Raw genomic sequence first — 14,434 nt, 5'->3', positions numbered from 1 at the left:
GCTAAGCAAATCATTGATTTATACATACAATAAGTAGTACTCATCATTTTAATAGGCTTTATGATGCTTTGGCTTTCATAGTTAATATCCTCTTCTTTTACAATGGCACTCATGATTTATAGAAAAAGAGGGAGACGTTGCAAATTTTAACAACAAGATTTCATGAATTCCAAATAGTAGAAATCAATGGCTCTCCAAAATTATGGTTTATTAAAACCTTTGCTCTAAATGTATTTATATTCATTCTTCCCATAAGTATGTCCACTATCTGCCAAACCTATAAAGGTAGTCCCACACTTTGACAAACAATGTGGGAAAAAATGAAGTAGTTTTTCTAGCACACCAATATGTAATTTTAGAAGTAGTCAATAATATTTCTTGAACATGCTTTGTGATTCCACACCTCATATTTGTGTATTCAATGAAGTTAGGATTGTATTGAATGTGGATTGGTACATACATTAATGTGCTTGAGAGTTTCTCAAAAGGTGCTTATTGGAAATGTTCCAATTGGCAAATGTAGAATGTAGTCTAAGGTGTGTATTAGGATAAGGTTTGAGTGTGCTTGTATATAGATGGTAGACAAAAAAAATAAGCATGTATAAGTAGAAATTTTTTTTTTAAAAGATGTGGATACTTGCATAGCTAGGCATGGTGATACAAGTTATCAAGTTATGATGATACATGGAATCAAGGCTCTCGGCTATATATTGTTGTATATAGTACTCATTTAGATACAATGACATAAATGAATACAATCTTTAGTTGATTCTTTTGAGTGTATATATTATGCTTATCACTATAATTAGATTTGTCACTAATGAATCTACTTACCTCCTTGAATGTTTTCATGGTATAAGAGCTTAGTAGTTAAATTAGGAGTGGCGGTCATAAGTGCCACTCCTAATTTAAGGGGACATTAGGATTTGTGCACAGAGAGAGAGAGAGAGAGAGAGAGAGAGAGAGAGAGAGAGAGAGAGAGAGAGAGAGAGAGAGAGAGAGAGAGAGAGAGAAGGGGGGCTTGGGGGGGATGAGAACGAGAACGAGAATAGGAATAGGAGGGGGTTGTGGGGGGGTATAGGTTTTGTGGGGAAGTGGTCTCACTGTCCCGACAACATTGTTCCGAAGGTTATGGTTCTTGCTCGTGACAATGAGCTTGTAACAAAGTGTGGTCTCATATGTAATAATGGGCTAAGACCAATAGACCATGTCCATGGACAATATTAATCATAGTGTGAAAAGGGTGGTCATGTATATATACCAAAATAAGCTATAATGGGAGCTAATCACTTGAATATGAAAAATTACTAGGCTAATCCAAGGCTAAGCTAGGCTAATTCTAGGATAATCTAGATCATGGGGATTGTTTTGACACCTCTAGCACTACCTATCACCCCAAAACCGATGGATAAACTGAGAGGATAAACAAGTGGGTGGAGACTTACTTGAGACATTATTGCCATGATATGTAAGGTGTTTGGGATGAGTGGTTGCCGCTTGTCGAGTTTTCTCATAATAGTATGCATTATGAGAGCATTGGTGTGTCACCTTTTGAGGTTCTCTAAATGTACAAAGTGAATATGCCAATGATGGTTCAAAAGCAAGAGGGGGTGAATCCTAATGCAAAAGAGGAGACGGAAAAGTTGGATGCACTCTTGCAACAATACAAAGTTAATATGAAGCAAGCTCAAGAAAGAATGAGACACTATGCTAATGCTCATAGGAGACCATTGGAGTTCAAGAAAGGTGACTGGGTGTTCTTGAGGATTTCCCAAGGCAAGATATGGTACTCTCAAGGATGACATGAATACCAAGTTAGCTCGTCGCTACTATGGGCCATACAAAGTGGTGAGATGTGTTGGTGAAGTTGCTTATCAATTGGCACTTCCATCAATCTCAAAGATTCATGATGTGTTCCATGTGTTGCATCTCAAAGCTTACCTCAGGCCGGAGGTATTTGTGCAAGAAGAGCTTCCTAAGGTTAATGATGGCATGATTATGTGTTGGAAGAAATTTTGGGTACAAGAAGATAAAGAGTTCTTCGCATCATCTGTACATTAGTGGATTATTTGGTCAAATGATGACGACTACCTAAGGAAGAAGCTTCTTGGCAACCCACCTCTACATCATTGGAAGGGTTTGAAGAGTTGTTGGATACATCTGGGAAGTCCAACAAGGGCCAAGAACAGTGAATTAGCTAGCTGGAAATTCTTGTATATTCAGTTGGAATAGCCCTCTACCCTTTGGTATTGGATGCATAGAGTATGGGAGCTTCACGAGGCTCATGTGTCATTATGGAGTGGATATTATGGCATGTTTTGAAAGCATTTGAAGCAGTTTGCAACCATATACATGCAAAGTAGGCCTACCGGTTCTGTCACACCAATAGGGGCACTTTGCGCTAGGGGTTGCCCTAGGACTAGGGGGTCATAGGAGATGATGCAAACATGTCTCTCAGGTGACATAGTCTAAGGCGATATCTCTCAGCCCGTGTTCCACCACCACGAGTGATAAGTCATCTCTCATTGCCACCGTCATGGTGAGAATGTTGGAACACAAGCTCATGCATCACCCACACACAATGTATTATAGAATGATGATGTATTAGCTCCAGAATGATGAAGCTAATGAGTCATCTTCACAGAAGGATGATGCATTAGGCGAGAATGACTTTGTTGTGTCCTCCCTATTAGGATTGGATAGTACACATGATGTACAAGAAGCATGGGGGATTGTGAAGATGCACACCAGGACATATCGCCCTCTTGTAAGGTTTTGCATGATGTATCTGATCATGATGCCTAGCAAGCACCATGTATTGTGCACATATGCAGAGACTGTGCCTAGTGACTTCCTCATTTAGCATTATGAGAAGCAGGCACAAACATCGGCTAAGTGTTTGCTCCGGTCCAAGGTCAATACCACATCTTTACCATGAGGATTGTCTCATGGAATGTACAGGGCCTCGGAGGGCTTCCCGTCGGCTAAGTGTTTACTCAACTCCAGGGTCAATGCCACATTTTTACCATGAGGATTGTCTCATGGAATGTATAGGGCCTCAGAGGGCTTCCAACCCATCATAGGAAGTGCCTTGTGAAGGATTAGTTGTCACATAGGCTGTAACGCCTGTGAGACCGACGGCAAACCGGATGGCCAAAGACGTAGCCATCCAGGGTTCAGTGGGAGAGGACGCCCGTGCGTAGTCATGGGCGCCCAGGCTAGTGTGGACGGCATGCCACACACTATATAGCCTGGGGGATGAGGGGCAATCCTCATTCTTCCTCTATGGCTAGGTGGTGAACCAGAGGTCGTCCCCTCCTGTGGTAGCGCCCGTAGCGGTGTTACAGCGATCTAACACTGGTATCAGAGCGTGAGTTTCGATTGGGTCAGGGTCCGTGTGTGACCGGGGGACCGGAGCCCACTCAATGGTTTTCAACCATTCAAAAATCTTATCCTTATCTCCACAATCGATTCGGTGGAGGGAGGCGGCCAGAACTGAAAGGAAGAATTCTCTCTCTCTCTCTCCGTCGTCGCACACACCAAAGCGAATCAGCAAGTAAGCATTTTTCGTTTTTTTTTTTGGCGTTGAAGCTTGTCTGTGAAAAAACATTCTCGTTTGGGTGTAGAGAGAGAGGTCGCCTGGTGTAGAGCAAGTGGCTGTGAAGAGAGAGATGCCGCTGGAGCATTGCATCGGGTGAGTGCGGCTATGAAAAATAACAAGCAGCTGCCTGGTGCTACCGGCGGCGGCGGCCAGCCTAAACACGACCCGGCTGTAAACCGCTGTTGTGCAGAGGGGGGGTGAAGACCACCCAGGCGACCACCGGCTGTGAATGCACGAACCACTTTGCAGAGGGGGCGAAGACCACCCAAGCGGAATGGATGAAAGCTCTTAAACTGGGAAACCTCTTGGGCGGGCAAAACCTGGTGGCTAGCCACAGGCGCAGCCATAGCCGGCGGCCAACCATGACCAGTCACGCCACCGCCAGCTCTAACGGGCGGCCAGCCCTGACAGGCGGACGGCCTGCCCAGCGCACAGCGGGCGACGGCCAGCCGTCCCTCTTTTTTAACAGCGGGCGGCCAGCCCACAGCCAGCCAACGAATGCCACCAACACAAAAATAATTTTTGTTTTTTTATTTTTTTTTTGTTAATCAAACGGACCCTCTCTCCCGGCTGGGGAGGGATAATCCCGGCAAGGGATAATCTAGGGTGTTTGGGGCACGGATTCCGCGCGGAGATTAATTTTTTTTATGAGTTGCAGGCACTTTTATCTTGGATCAGAGCATCCCGGAGTTGCGACGCTTGTAGAGGCTCGCAGCGCAACACAAATCGACAAGTCGACGACAATCGTCGCGCAGGCGACCGTAAGGGGGGTGACTATTCTCTCCCCACCACTGCTCATTTTATTAGCGTTTTTTTTTAATTTTCGAGTTCTCGCATTTTTCTTTGTGCAAGAATTAAGGATGTCTGCTAGGCGTAGTGTGTATACGCCCGACCGTTGTCCGGTCCGAAGTGCGCTCGTCGATCACGCGTGATCCGCCAGCGCCCTCCTCGTCTGTTAACCCCGCCTTAGGACTCAGCAAGCCCGTAGCGGCCGCAATAGCAGATAACCCCTTTCTGGCCGATGAGCCACATGACATGAACACCGACGTCGCCGAGGAGACCGAGGAGGACCTCTTGGAATATGACGACGACGATGATTATGACCTATTGGATCCTGTCGACGTACTGACAGAGACGGAGCTCTCTAGTGGACTTTTTAAATATCTTAATGCCAAACTGAACAATATGGGTAAAGTCCAGGCTAACTTAGTCACGATGCTACAGAGCATCTCCACACGGTTAGATGCACTGACAGTCGCCTCGACTAGTACTCCGACTCCTTGTGATAGACAAACTCCTGCGGCACGGGTGAGCGTAGCCTCGCCAGTGGTTATAGGAGTACAGGCCGATGCGCTTGCGGGGCCGTCCGTAGAGAGACAGCTTCATCGTTAGTAAAAGACTTAAAGCCGCCTAGTTTTGGTGGCGAGGAGAAGGAGAGAAACAAGGACTCGATCAACATGTTTCTAGCGAAGTGGTCAGATTTGCACACGCTGTGACAGCAACCTAGCCGGATACAGCCCGTAGAGGCTAGCCTCTCATTAACCGGCAAAGCATACAAGTGGTGGATGAGTTTGACAACTCGTCCTGCCACTTGGACGGAGTTTGAAACAATGTTTCGAAAAGAGTTTTTGCCTGTCAATGAGGGGGAGAGAAGTTGGGAGTTATGGGACAAGTGCTCGATGGAGGACAAATTCCTAACTCAGTACATCTCAGACTATAGGGAGATAGTACTCAATCTAAAGGGGATCGATGCATTCCAAACATTGCGAGGCTTTAAAAGAGGCCTCAAAGATGATTACCTTGAGTACGTAGAGCCCTTACAGCCTAAAGACTTAGCAGAGGCAATTAAGTATGTGCAGATATTTGATGACATCAAGCGCCGTAGTGCGCGTGGTGATTCGAGCAGGGCCGACGGTAGTGAGAAGAGGAGGTCAGGACTTGAAAGAAAAGGGTTCCGTAGTGATAAGCAGGGGGATAGGATGGACCAGGAGGGTGGTCATTGGTCTAAAAAATCGCGACCATCCAAGAAGAACAGAGACAGCGAAATCCAAAAGAAAGAGCAGTATATTAAAGCGCGAAAGGAAAATCGCTGCTTTAATTGCAATGATGTAGGGCACACGAAGGCTGAGTGTCCAAAGCCTAAAGCCAGCACGAGTGGCAACAAGCCCAAAAAAGATGGTAAATCCTCGAGGCAGTTGCATACAGTGCAGAAACTCCCTCTCAGTTCCGCAGAGTTCAAAGAGGTGACAGTGAGTCATTGTGATGAGCATCACGCTTGTTCAGTGACACCAGTGATGTGGCAGCCTACTGTAGGTCCGCATGACATGGTGCGCATGTATGGCACCATATGTGGCCGTAGAGTCACAGTTTTTATTGATGATGGAGCTAGCCACAACTTCTTGAACTACTCGTTAGTCAAGAAGTTGGGGTTGACTGAGACCCGGAGTGATCATGAGTATACTGTTGGCCTAGCCAACGGATATGACACAACTTCTTGAACTACTCGTTAGTCAAGAAGTTGGGGTTGACTGAGACCCGGAGTGATCATGAGTATACTGTTGGCCTAGCCAACGGATATGACACAACTTCTTGAACCACTCGTTAGTCAAGAAGTTGGGGTTGATTGAGACCCGGAGTGATCATGAGTATACTGTTGGCCTAGCCAACGGATATGACAAAACGGTATGGAATACCGTAGTATTGGGGGTCCCATTATCTATGCAGGACTACAAGGCTCCGCTTGACTTTCAGGTCATGCACTTAGCCAGAGTAGACGTATATCTAGGCAGGGAGTGGCTGTATGGCTTGGGCCCTAGTCTAGCTCGGAATTACCTACATAATACGCTATGTTTTGAGCATGGAGGTAGAGTCATTACCCCGCACAGGGCGACCGTGCTGTCCCCGTCACACCACTTATTTCCTCCATGGAGCTGTGCACAGCGGGTCGCAGAGACCAGATAGCAGAGGTATATGCTTGTTACCCTCTTTTAAATTATGTTTTCGTAGATGAAACTATAAATGATGTTTGCATAGACAAACAAGGAAAACAAAATAGCCTTGGACGAGACCCACTGTTTGAAAACCCTGTTTGGCATGCATGCGATTCAAACAAAAAAAAATCCAAGGTGAAAGAAACATTAAAGAAAAAGTACGTAGATACTTTAATGAATTTATCAGAGGAATTTCAGGATGTTTTTCCTGATGATTTGCCAGATGGTTTACCACCATCTAGAGAAGTAGACCATGGCATCGAAGTTATGCCGCCAGGATCAAAACCTATAAGCAAACCTGCTTATAGATGAAGCCACTCCGAGGCACAGGAGGTGGAAAAACAATTGACGGAATATTTGAACAAAGGCTTTATTCGGCCTAGTTCAAGTCCATGGGCATCGCCTATTCTTCTGGTAAAGAAGAAAGACGGATCTATGCGCATGTGCATAGACTATAGGGCTCTTAATCAGATAACGATTAAGAACAAGTATCCGATGCCACGCATGGATGAGTTGTTTGATCAACTCTATGGATCGACATACTTCACAAAAATAGACCTGAGATCAGGATATCATCAGGTTAGAATTAAACAAGAAGATGTTGCGAAGACAGCATTTAGGACCCGTTTCGGGCATTTTGAGTTTTTGGTTATGCCATTTGGGCTAACCAATGCTCCAGCGACGTTTATGACACTGATGGACAGCATTTTACGTCCATATCTGGGAAAATTCGTAGTAGTTTTCCTAGATGATATTCTTGTGTACAGTAAGACACAGAAAGAACACATAGAGCATTTGCGTCTAGTGTTCGAGTTGTTGCGAAAGCACAAACTATTTGCAAAGAAGAGCACATGTGAATTTTTTAAAACAGAAATTCACTACCTTGGCCATATTATATCCGCCGATGGTACGCGGATGGAGCCAGAAAAAGTAGAGGCTATTCTTAAATGGCCAGCGCCGAAGAATCTCGAGGAACTGCAGATTTTTCTTGGCATGTTGGGGTTCTACCGACAGTATGTGAAGGACTACGCGAAGATCGCAGTCCCGTTGAGACTGACCAGTTACGGTCAAAAACTAAAAACATTAGTTGGGGGGGAGCCCAATAGAAGAGCTTTGATAAGCTCAAGGTGACTGTAGCTGCACCTATTTTGACTATTGTCGATCCAAATGAGCCGTTTGTTTTGGAAACAGACGCTAGTAACGAGGCCATTGGGACCGTACTTATGCAAAGGGGACGCCCAATTGCATTTGAAATAAAAAGTTAGATCGTGCGCAGCGTAACTACTCAGCCTATGAGCGAGAGTTACTAGCGATAGTTCATGCACTAAAAAAGTGAAGACACTATTTATATGGTGCTACTTTTGAGGTTCGGACAGACCATGAAAGTCTGAAATGGCTTTCAAGTCAAAATGAACTGAAGGGTAGAAAAGCTCGGTGGGCGGAGATTCTACAGGAGTTTGACCTTCAGATACGTTACCAGAAAGGTAAGTATAACGTGGTGGCAGATGCACTTAGTCGCATGCCATTAGTTTCACAGTCTTCAAGAATGATTTCTTGGAGTCACTACGTGGTTTATGTGAGCACGATCCATCTTTTACAGAGGTCTGGCGCGCTGTACGCGTACACACTTCTTCACAGACGCGACCACCTCCCTCGTTGGCACGTATTGCTAGTCCGAAGAGACTGGCCGAAGGTGCAACGGGAAGGGAAGCGAGAGTTAATCCGGAGAGACTAACCGTGTCTTCCGGGTATAGTTGGAGGTGTTAGTCCGGAGAGAGTAGCTCTGTCTTCCGGGTATAGTTGGGAGCCGGAGAGCTCTGACATAGGCCCTTCATCACCTTTGACTGCCACGGCTTCAAAGGGGAGTGATAAACTTCGTCGAGGGAAGAAATATGCTAATTACTCCATTGACGACGGGTACTTACTCTACTCTACAAGGGTAGAGTATGTGTACCAACTATTGGTGACTTTCGGGCCCAAATTCTTAAAGAAAGTCATGATAGTCCAAGTGCAGGTCATCCCGGGATTCAGAAGACCTATGCACTAGTAAAAAGACAGTTTTATTGGCCTAGTTTGTTTAAGGACGTCCAGACTTATGTGCGAAAATGCAGTAAGTGCCAGGTCAATAAACATGAATGTCTTAAGGTTGGAGGACTACTCCATCCGCTAGAGATTCCTCAAGGGAAATGGGAAAGCATTTCCATGGATTTCATTACCAGTTTACCCAAGACAAGTCGAGGGAATGACTCAGTGTGGGTGGTAGTGGACAGGTTAACTAAAATGGCAAAGTTTATCGCCACGAAGAAAACTGTTAAAACACCAGAGTTGGCAAAACTCTTTATTGAACATCTCTACAAGCTATATGGCCTGCCCGCAGATATAGTGTCGGATAGAGATAGAAAGTTCAACAGTCATTTTTTGGAGGGAAGTCTTCAAAAAGTTGGATACTACTCTGAGTATGAGTACGGCAGATCATCCAGAGTCTGATGGTCAAACTGAAAGAGTTAACCAAATTCTAGAGGATATGTTGCGTTCTTATGTTAGTAAGAAGCAATCTAATTGGGAAGAGTACTTGCCCTTATTGGAGTTTGCCTATAACAGCTCCAAACACTCAGCGACTGGATTTACACCATTCATGTTAATGTATGGATTCCAGCTGAGATCTTCGATGACTGTAGGCCTAGAAAAGGAGAAGATTCAATCTGTCAAGGATTTCCTTGAAGATATGAATGATATGCTCAGAGCCGCACGTGAGAGCATTCGTAGCGCTCAGGATCGTGCTAAAACTTATGCGGATAAAGGACGTAGAAAGGTGACCTTTGCAGAAGGTGACTTTGTATTCCTCAAGGTTCCTGCGCAGTCAGAAACCATGAAAACGAAAAAGTGTGATAAACTTTCTCCGAGATATTGTGGTCCTTTTAAAATCCTTAAGAAGATTGGGGACGTAGTATATAAACTTGAGTTACCGAAGAGTTCTCAAGTCCATCCTGTCTTCCATGTCAGTAAACTGAAGCAATCAGTTCACGGGTTAGAGAACGCAGTTTCTCCAGAGATTTTGGTGGACTTGATAGAACCACCAAAGATACCACATGAACCTGAAAAGATTCTAGAGTATCGTGACAGACAAACCCGACATAAAGTGTACCAGGAGGTACTTGTTAAATGGACAGATAGGGATGAGGAGGTAGCTACCTGGGAACGCCGTAGTGCAATTTCCAAGAGGTTTTCCCAGTTTGTTTTCGAGGACGAAAACTCTTCTTAAGGGGGGGTAATGTCACGTAGGCTGTAACGCCTGTGGACCGATGGCAGACCGGATGGCCAAAGACGTAGCCATCCGGGGTTCAGTGGGAGAGGACGCCCGTGTGTAGTCATGGACGGCCAGGCTAGTGTGGACGGCAGGCCACACACTATATAGCCTGGGGGATGAGGGGTAATCCTCATTCTTCCTCTATGGCTGGGTGGTGAACCAGAGGCCGTCCTCTCCTGTGGTAGCGCCCGTAGCGGTGTTACAACGATCTAACATTAGTGGTAGCTACACTTATTGGTCCTGGGTAGATGGGACCAAAGGGGCTGTATACATTTATTGGTAAAAGGGGTAAGATTCTTTCTGGTCAAACTTATCAATCCCGAGCAGATGGGACCAAAGGAGGTGTATGCACTTTTGTTTCAGTATCACTTATACCTCATGTTATTGTATATGATGTTATCATACCTGCTAGGGTACAGTGGATTATGGTCATGCATGATGGCCGAAAATTGGGCGTCTTGAATATTTATGCACCTAATGAGACCATCATAAACCTCCTCCCCCAAATAGATCATGGGATAGTTGGAGGGGACTCAGATGGCATCCCCCCATGTCCATATCCCTAATTATCTCTATTTAAATGCAAAGATTTCACACAAGGTTAGAGAGATTTGGAGGTCATGTGACAATCCCAGGATGTGCAAGAGCTTCAAAGGCGATCTACCATTACTTATGGAAGTGCAGGGAAGCACAATCAATTTGGACTACAAGAGCACCTCTCCTTGGAAGGAAGCCCACCATTCACATCTTGCTGGCTTGGCGATAACTGAGACTTCGATTTGAAGGAAGTATCTCACACTCTAAGACGCTTGCAAGTGCTTCACAGTCTAGAGTGCTGCTCTACCACATGATCATGTACTTTAATTATTGGCACCGAGGGGCATCTTTCTCACCTGTGCTGAGAAGACCTTGTGTGCTTGTAAGATGTACAACTAAGAATATAGCATCAATTTTAAGGGTTATATTTTCTTAAACTCAAGCGAAAGACTTGGGTGTGTTTGAATGCTTGATAGCTTGGTTACTTCATCACGGACAAAGGTGGAGTACTCAAGTTGTGGAATAAACAGAAAGAATAACCTAGATTGGCTGAAAAGACTACAAGAGTCATGGCTGAATAGACTATAAGAATTCATGGCTTCTTTGGCTATGTGCTCTTGCTCATGGAAAGATCAGATGGCAAACTGAACAAAGGTCCCAGTATGTCAGACCAGTCGACCAAACTCTAACACCAGCTAATATTTTGCATAACATACCACCAAGCTACGAGGGTGATTTTAGTAAGGAACTCCAGAGAAAACGGGTTTGAGTGTTTTCCAGTGACATGTGGATTGAGTAATCTCATACCTGAAATAAGACTGATAAAAACATTAAGTGCAAGTAGCTAAACAATATGGACTCAAGGGGTACACTATACAAATTTATTTTACTTATTTTACACGACAAGATTTTCTCTTGCGGGCTATGTACAAATCCATAAAGAAAATGCCACCTCCTTTGCGAAGGAAACCTAGGACCTGGTTCAAAGTTCTGAGGCTGTACAATTTTTTACATGAATGGTTGATTAATTGAGGACTTTGCCATAATATCAAGGTTCTCCTTGAGCCTCACATGACACTTACACTTGCGCTACTCCCCTTGACAATAGGGTACGATGGGGTAGAGTGGATGCCACAAACACCATGGCGGTTACCAGTGCTGCGCTCAATATGGACATAGCCATCTTTTCCCCATCCGTCACTCCACGAATTCTTCACAATCCAGTAGTCCCTGCCCTTCTCAGACCCATAACCAACAGCCAGCACAGCATGATCTATATCATTTGGATCATCTGAACAAGAACCGCTGAAAATACCCTGACAATCCAACACAGAAATGAATTGAATCAATAAAAGGATAGCAGCTTGAAATGTTTAGCTATCTATCTATCTTCACTTGCACAATTGGATAAAGAACAAGATGCATACATCAGCATAGAGCTGGAAGTCCCGGGTTCCGGCATTGATAGCCACACTAACAGGCTGCTGGGCGACGGCACACACAAGAGCATCCTCGTCATTGGGCTTGACGTCCTCATACCCATCAATCGTGACAGCCTTTTGACGCTTCTGAAGATACAACACATCACAACAGTTAAGAATGCTTAGAATTGGTTTCTTTCCTATATAATTTTCATCCCAACTTGCAAAACTTGTGGGTCCTAATTTGTTTTCGCAAGAACATGCTGGGAAGATTTTGAAACTGACCAGGATCCATTTGCATAGCTTTGATTTGCCCTTGCCACTGTTGTAAGGATAAGCCTTCTCCGAGTTAATGCCACCATTCTTCATAACCCACTCAAAAGCAGGATCCATGAGGCCACCATTGCAACCGTAGTTGCTGTGGGCACAGCTCACTAGTTCTTGCTCAGATAAGCTGACAAGTTCACCGGTGGCAATAGCATAGGCACCTTCCATAGCCCCAGTGCTAGAAAAAGCCCAACAGCTACCTGCACATGATATGATATATTTAAATAAACTGCAGGCATCAAGTGTAAAAGATCTTGATGAAGAAAGCTATGCATTCCAAATAATCATACAAGAGAGCATCCAAGTTCTCCATTGTTCTATAATTAGATTTTGAAGCTTCAATTTTTTTTCGTCTGTTCGTAGCTGATTAGGAAAAAAAGTGGCTAACCCCTGACATAAAAGTCAATCAAGTATTAAAAAACTTGATTAAAAAGAAACATAATCAACATTGGTTAGGCAAAGAAGATGTAACACAACAAGTCACAACTAGATAATTGCACAAATCAATCAGTGACAAAATTCTGTAACACTAACAAACAACAACATGGCAATGGCTTGTCACAGCATACTGGGGAACAAACAACAACAAGACCATGGTTGCAACATGCCATTATACTTGGAAACAAACAGCAACATGCTGTCATTGAATACCTATGTGGACATATGTCGAAGAAACCAAGATTACCGTACTATATCCAAGAAAAATCAAGAGTTTCATGAGCAGAATATCAGTGGTTTCATAGGGAAACATGCAACAAACAACTCAAGGTCTTACAGGCGACAAACATCAAATAGAAATCCAGGGTTTCATGCAACTGAAAGAAATTTATAAAGAGGAGAAGCGAATACCGCACTGCCCTTGATCTTTGACAGGCGTAACAGCGCCATGAAGCCTCCAGTCTACGGATTTGGGGAGGCCATTGGTGCTACAGCGGGGGGCATGTAGGGCCAATTTGTTGGTGTTGCGGGTTTTGATGTCCGGTCGGAATCCCAAGTGCTTGGCCTTAAACTCTGCAAGGGTAAGGTCGGCGAAGCGGTTGAGGCCGAGCTTGTGTGAGGAACCAAGGTTATCATTGTGGCTGTTGTGCTGGTGGATGTAGAAGAGGTTGTGTTTGAAGATCTGGAAGCGGCTGTACTTTTCTGATGTACCGTCTGAGAAGGTGTAATTCTTGGAGTGCTTGTGCATCCATAGGTTGAAGAGGCGAAGCAGGCGGGGCTCCGAGGAGAGGTCGTCGGAGTTGTAGTCTATGTGGAGGGAAGAGGAAGAAGCTACACAGGCGGAAATGCAAAGAAGGGCAATGAGCAAAGCTGAAAGGGGGGAGGCTGCCATGGCGAGGGCGGGTTCTCTGTGCAAACGACTCAACGAGTACACGGATGGATGTGGAATGGGGGTGGATGAAGAAACCCTAGCTTGGACAACACTTCAATTGACCCTGCGTTGATGTGCTTTCCTGCTTGTGCGGACCGGATCCCTCGCCCGACGCCAACCAATAAAATAGAGGCAATGTGCGAAAAAAGCGTTCTGCTTTCAAAGGGTGCGGTCACGCGCCGCACTCTATCTGGAGTGCGCAGCCAATCATATGCACTCCACTGGTGAACCTCCCCTTCTTTGCACGCTAGTCGGGGCTCGACAAAAACGGCATTTCAATGTATTTTTACCGGCTGAAATTTGAAAAACAGGCCAGAAATATATCAAGGCCTTACATGTTAGGTCCCTCCCAAGCCATGTATGTATGTGTCTCTTTTAATATAAATTTCAATAAGGAAAGAGAGTGTACTTAGAGAAGAGTGAGACAATAAGGCTAGAAACATTAGGAAAGTGTTAGAATAAAAATATTAGCTCCAAAAAAAAAATCCTAAAAGAAATAAGAAAACAAGAATAGTTCTATTAAAAAGAGATAAGTATCTCCAAAAATAGAAATTCGAATTTAGGTGATAAGAGGTCATATTTAGAGTACTTTTACATATTTAGAGTCTATGCATACTAAAAATGTGGAAAAGCAACGCGTTTCTAAAGATAGCGCGTTCGTGGCTATATACATACGTTTTTGCCTATTCTACCCGCGTAGGCTTGTAGACTAAATATCTTCCGGTTCTTTTGACTTATTATATAACCATATTCTAAGTTTTTATCAGAGAGTTATGGCCGAAACAATTTGCTGATTCTGTCAGGGTCTCTACACAGGGAAAACTTTAAAAAGGCAGCAAGTAGCCTCAAGGTAATCCTAGAGCTTGAGATGTATATATCCCT

At 44.5% G+C, this 14,434-nt stretch overlaps 1 protein-coding gene across 1 annotated transcript; it reads right to left on the bottom strand.

The window, feature by feature from the left end:
* Positions 1 to 11,302: 11,302 nt before the first annotated feature.
* Positions 11,303 to 13,660, bottom strand: LOC147632693 (cysteine proteinase COT44-like). The gene is made up of 4 exons (XM_086807512.1): positions 13,033 to 13,660; positions 12,142 to 12,383; positions 11,863 to 12,003; positions 11,303 to 11,751 (listed from the first exon to the last, which is right to left on the bottom strand). Exons 1-4 carry the CDS (start codon positions 13,511 to 13,513, stop codon positions 11,503 to 11,505), a joined length of 1,113 nt encoding a protein of 370 aa, XP_086663638.1. The 5' UTR covers positions 13,514 to 13,660; the 3' UTR covers positions 11,303 to 11,502.
* Between the last annotated feature and the right edge of the window lie 774 nt (positions 13,661 to 14,434).

This window comes from Cibotium barometz, chromosome 13 (genome assembly GCF_041138505.1).
Source record: "Cibotium barometz isolate CiBa-2024 chromosome 13, ASM4113850v1, whole genome shotgun sequence".
Taxonomy (NCBI): domain Eukaryota; kingdom Viridiplantae; phylum Streptophyta; class Polypodiopsida; order Cyatheales; family Cibotiaceae; genus Cibotium; species Cibotium barometz.
Note: the sequence above shows the minus strand (reverse complement) of the source record. Positions and strands in the feature narration are given on the sequence as shown.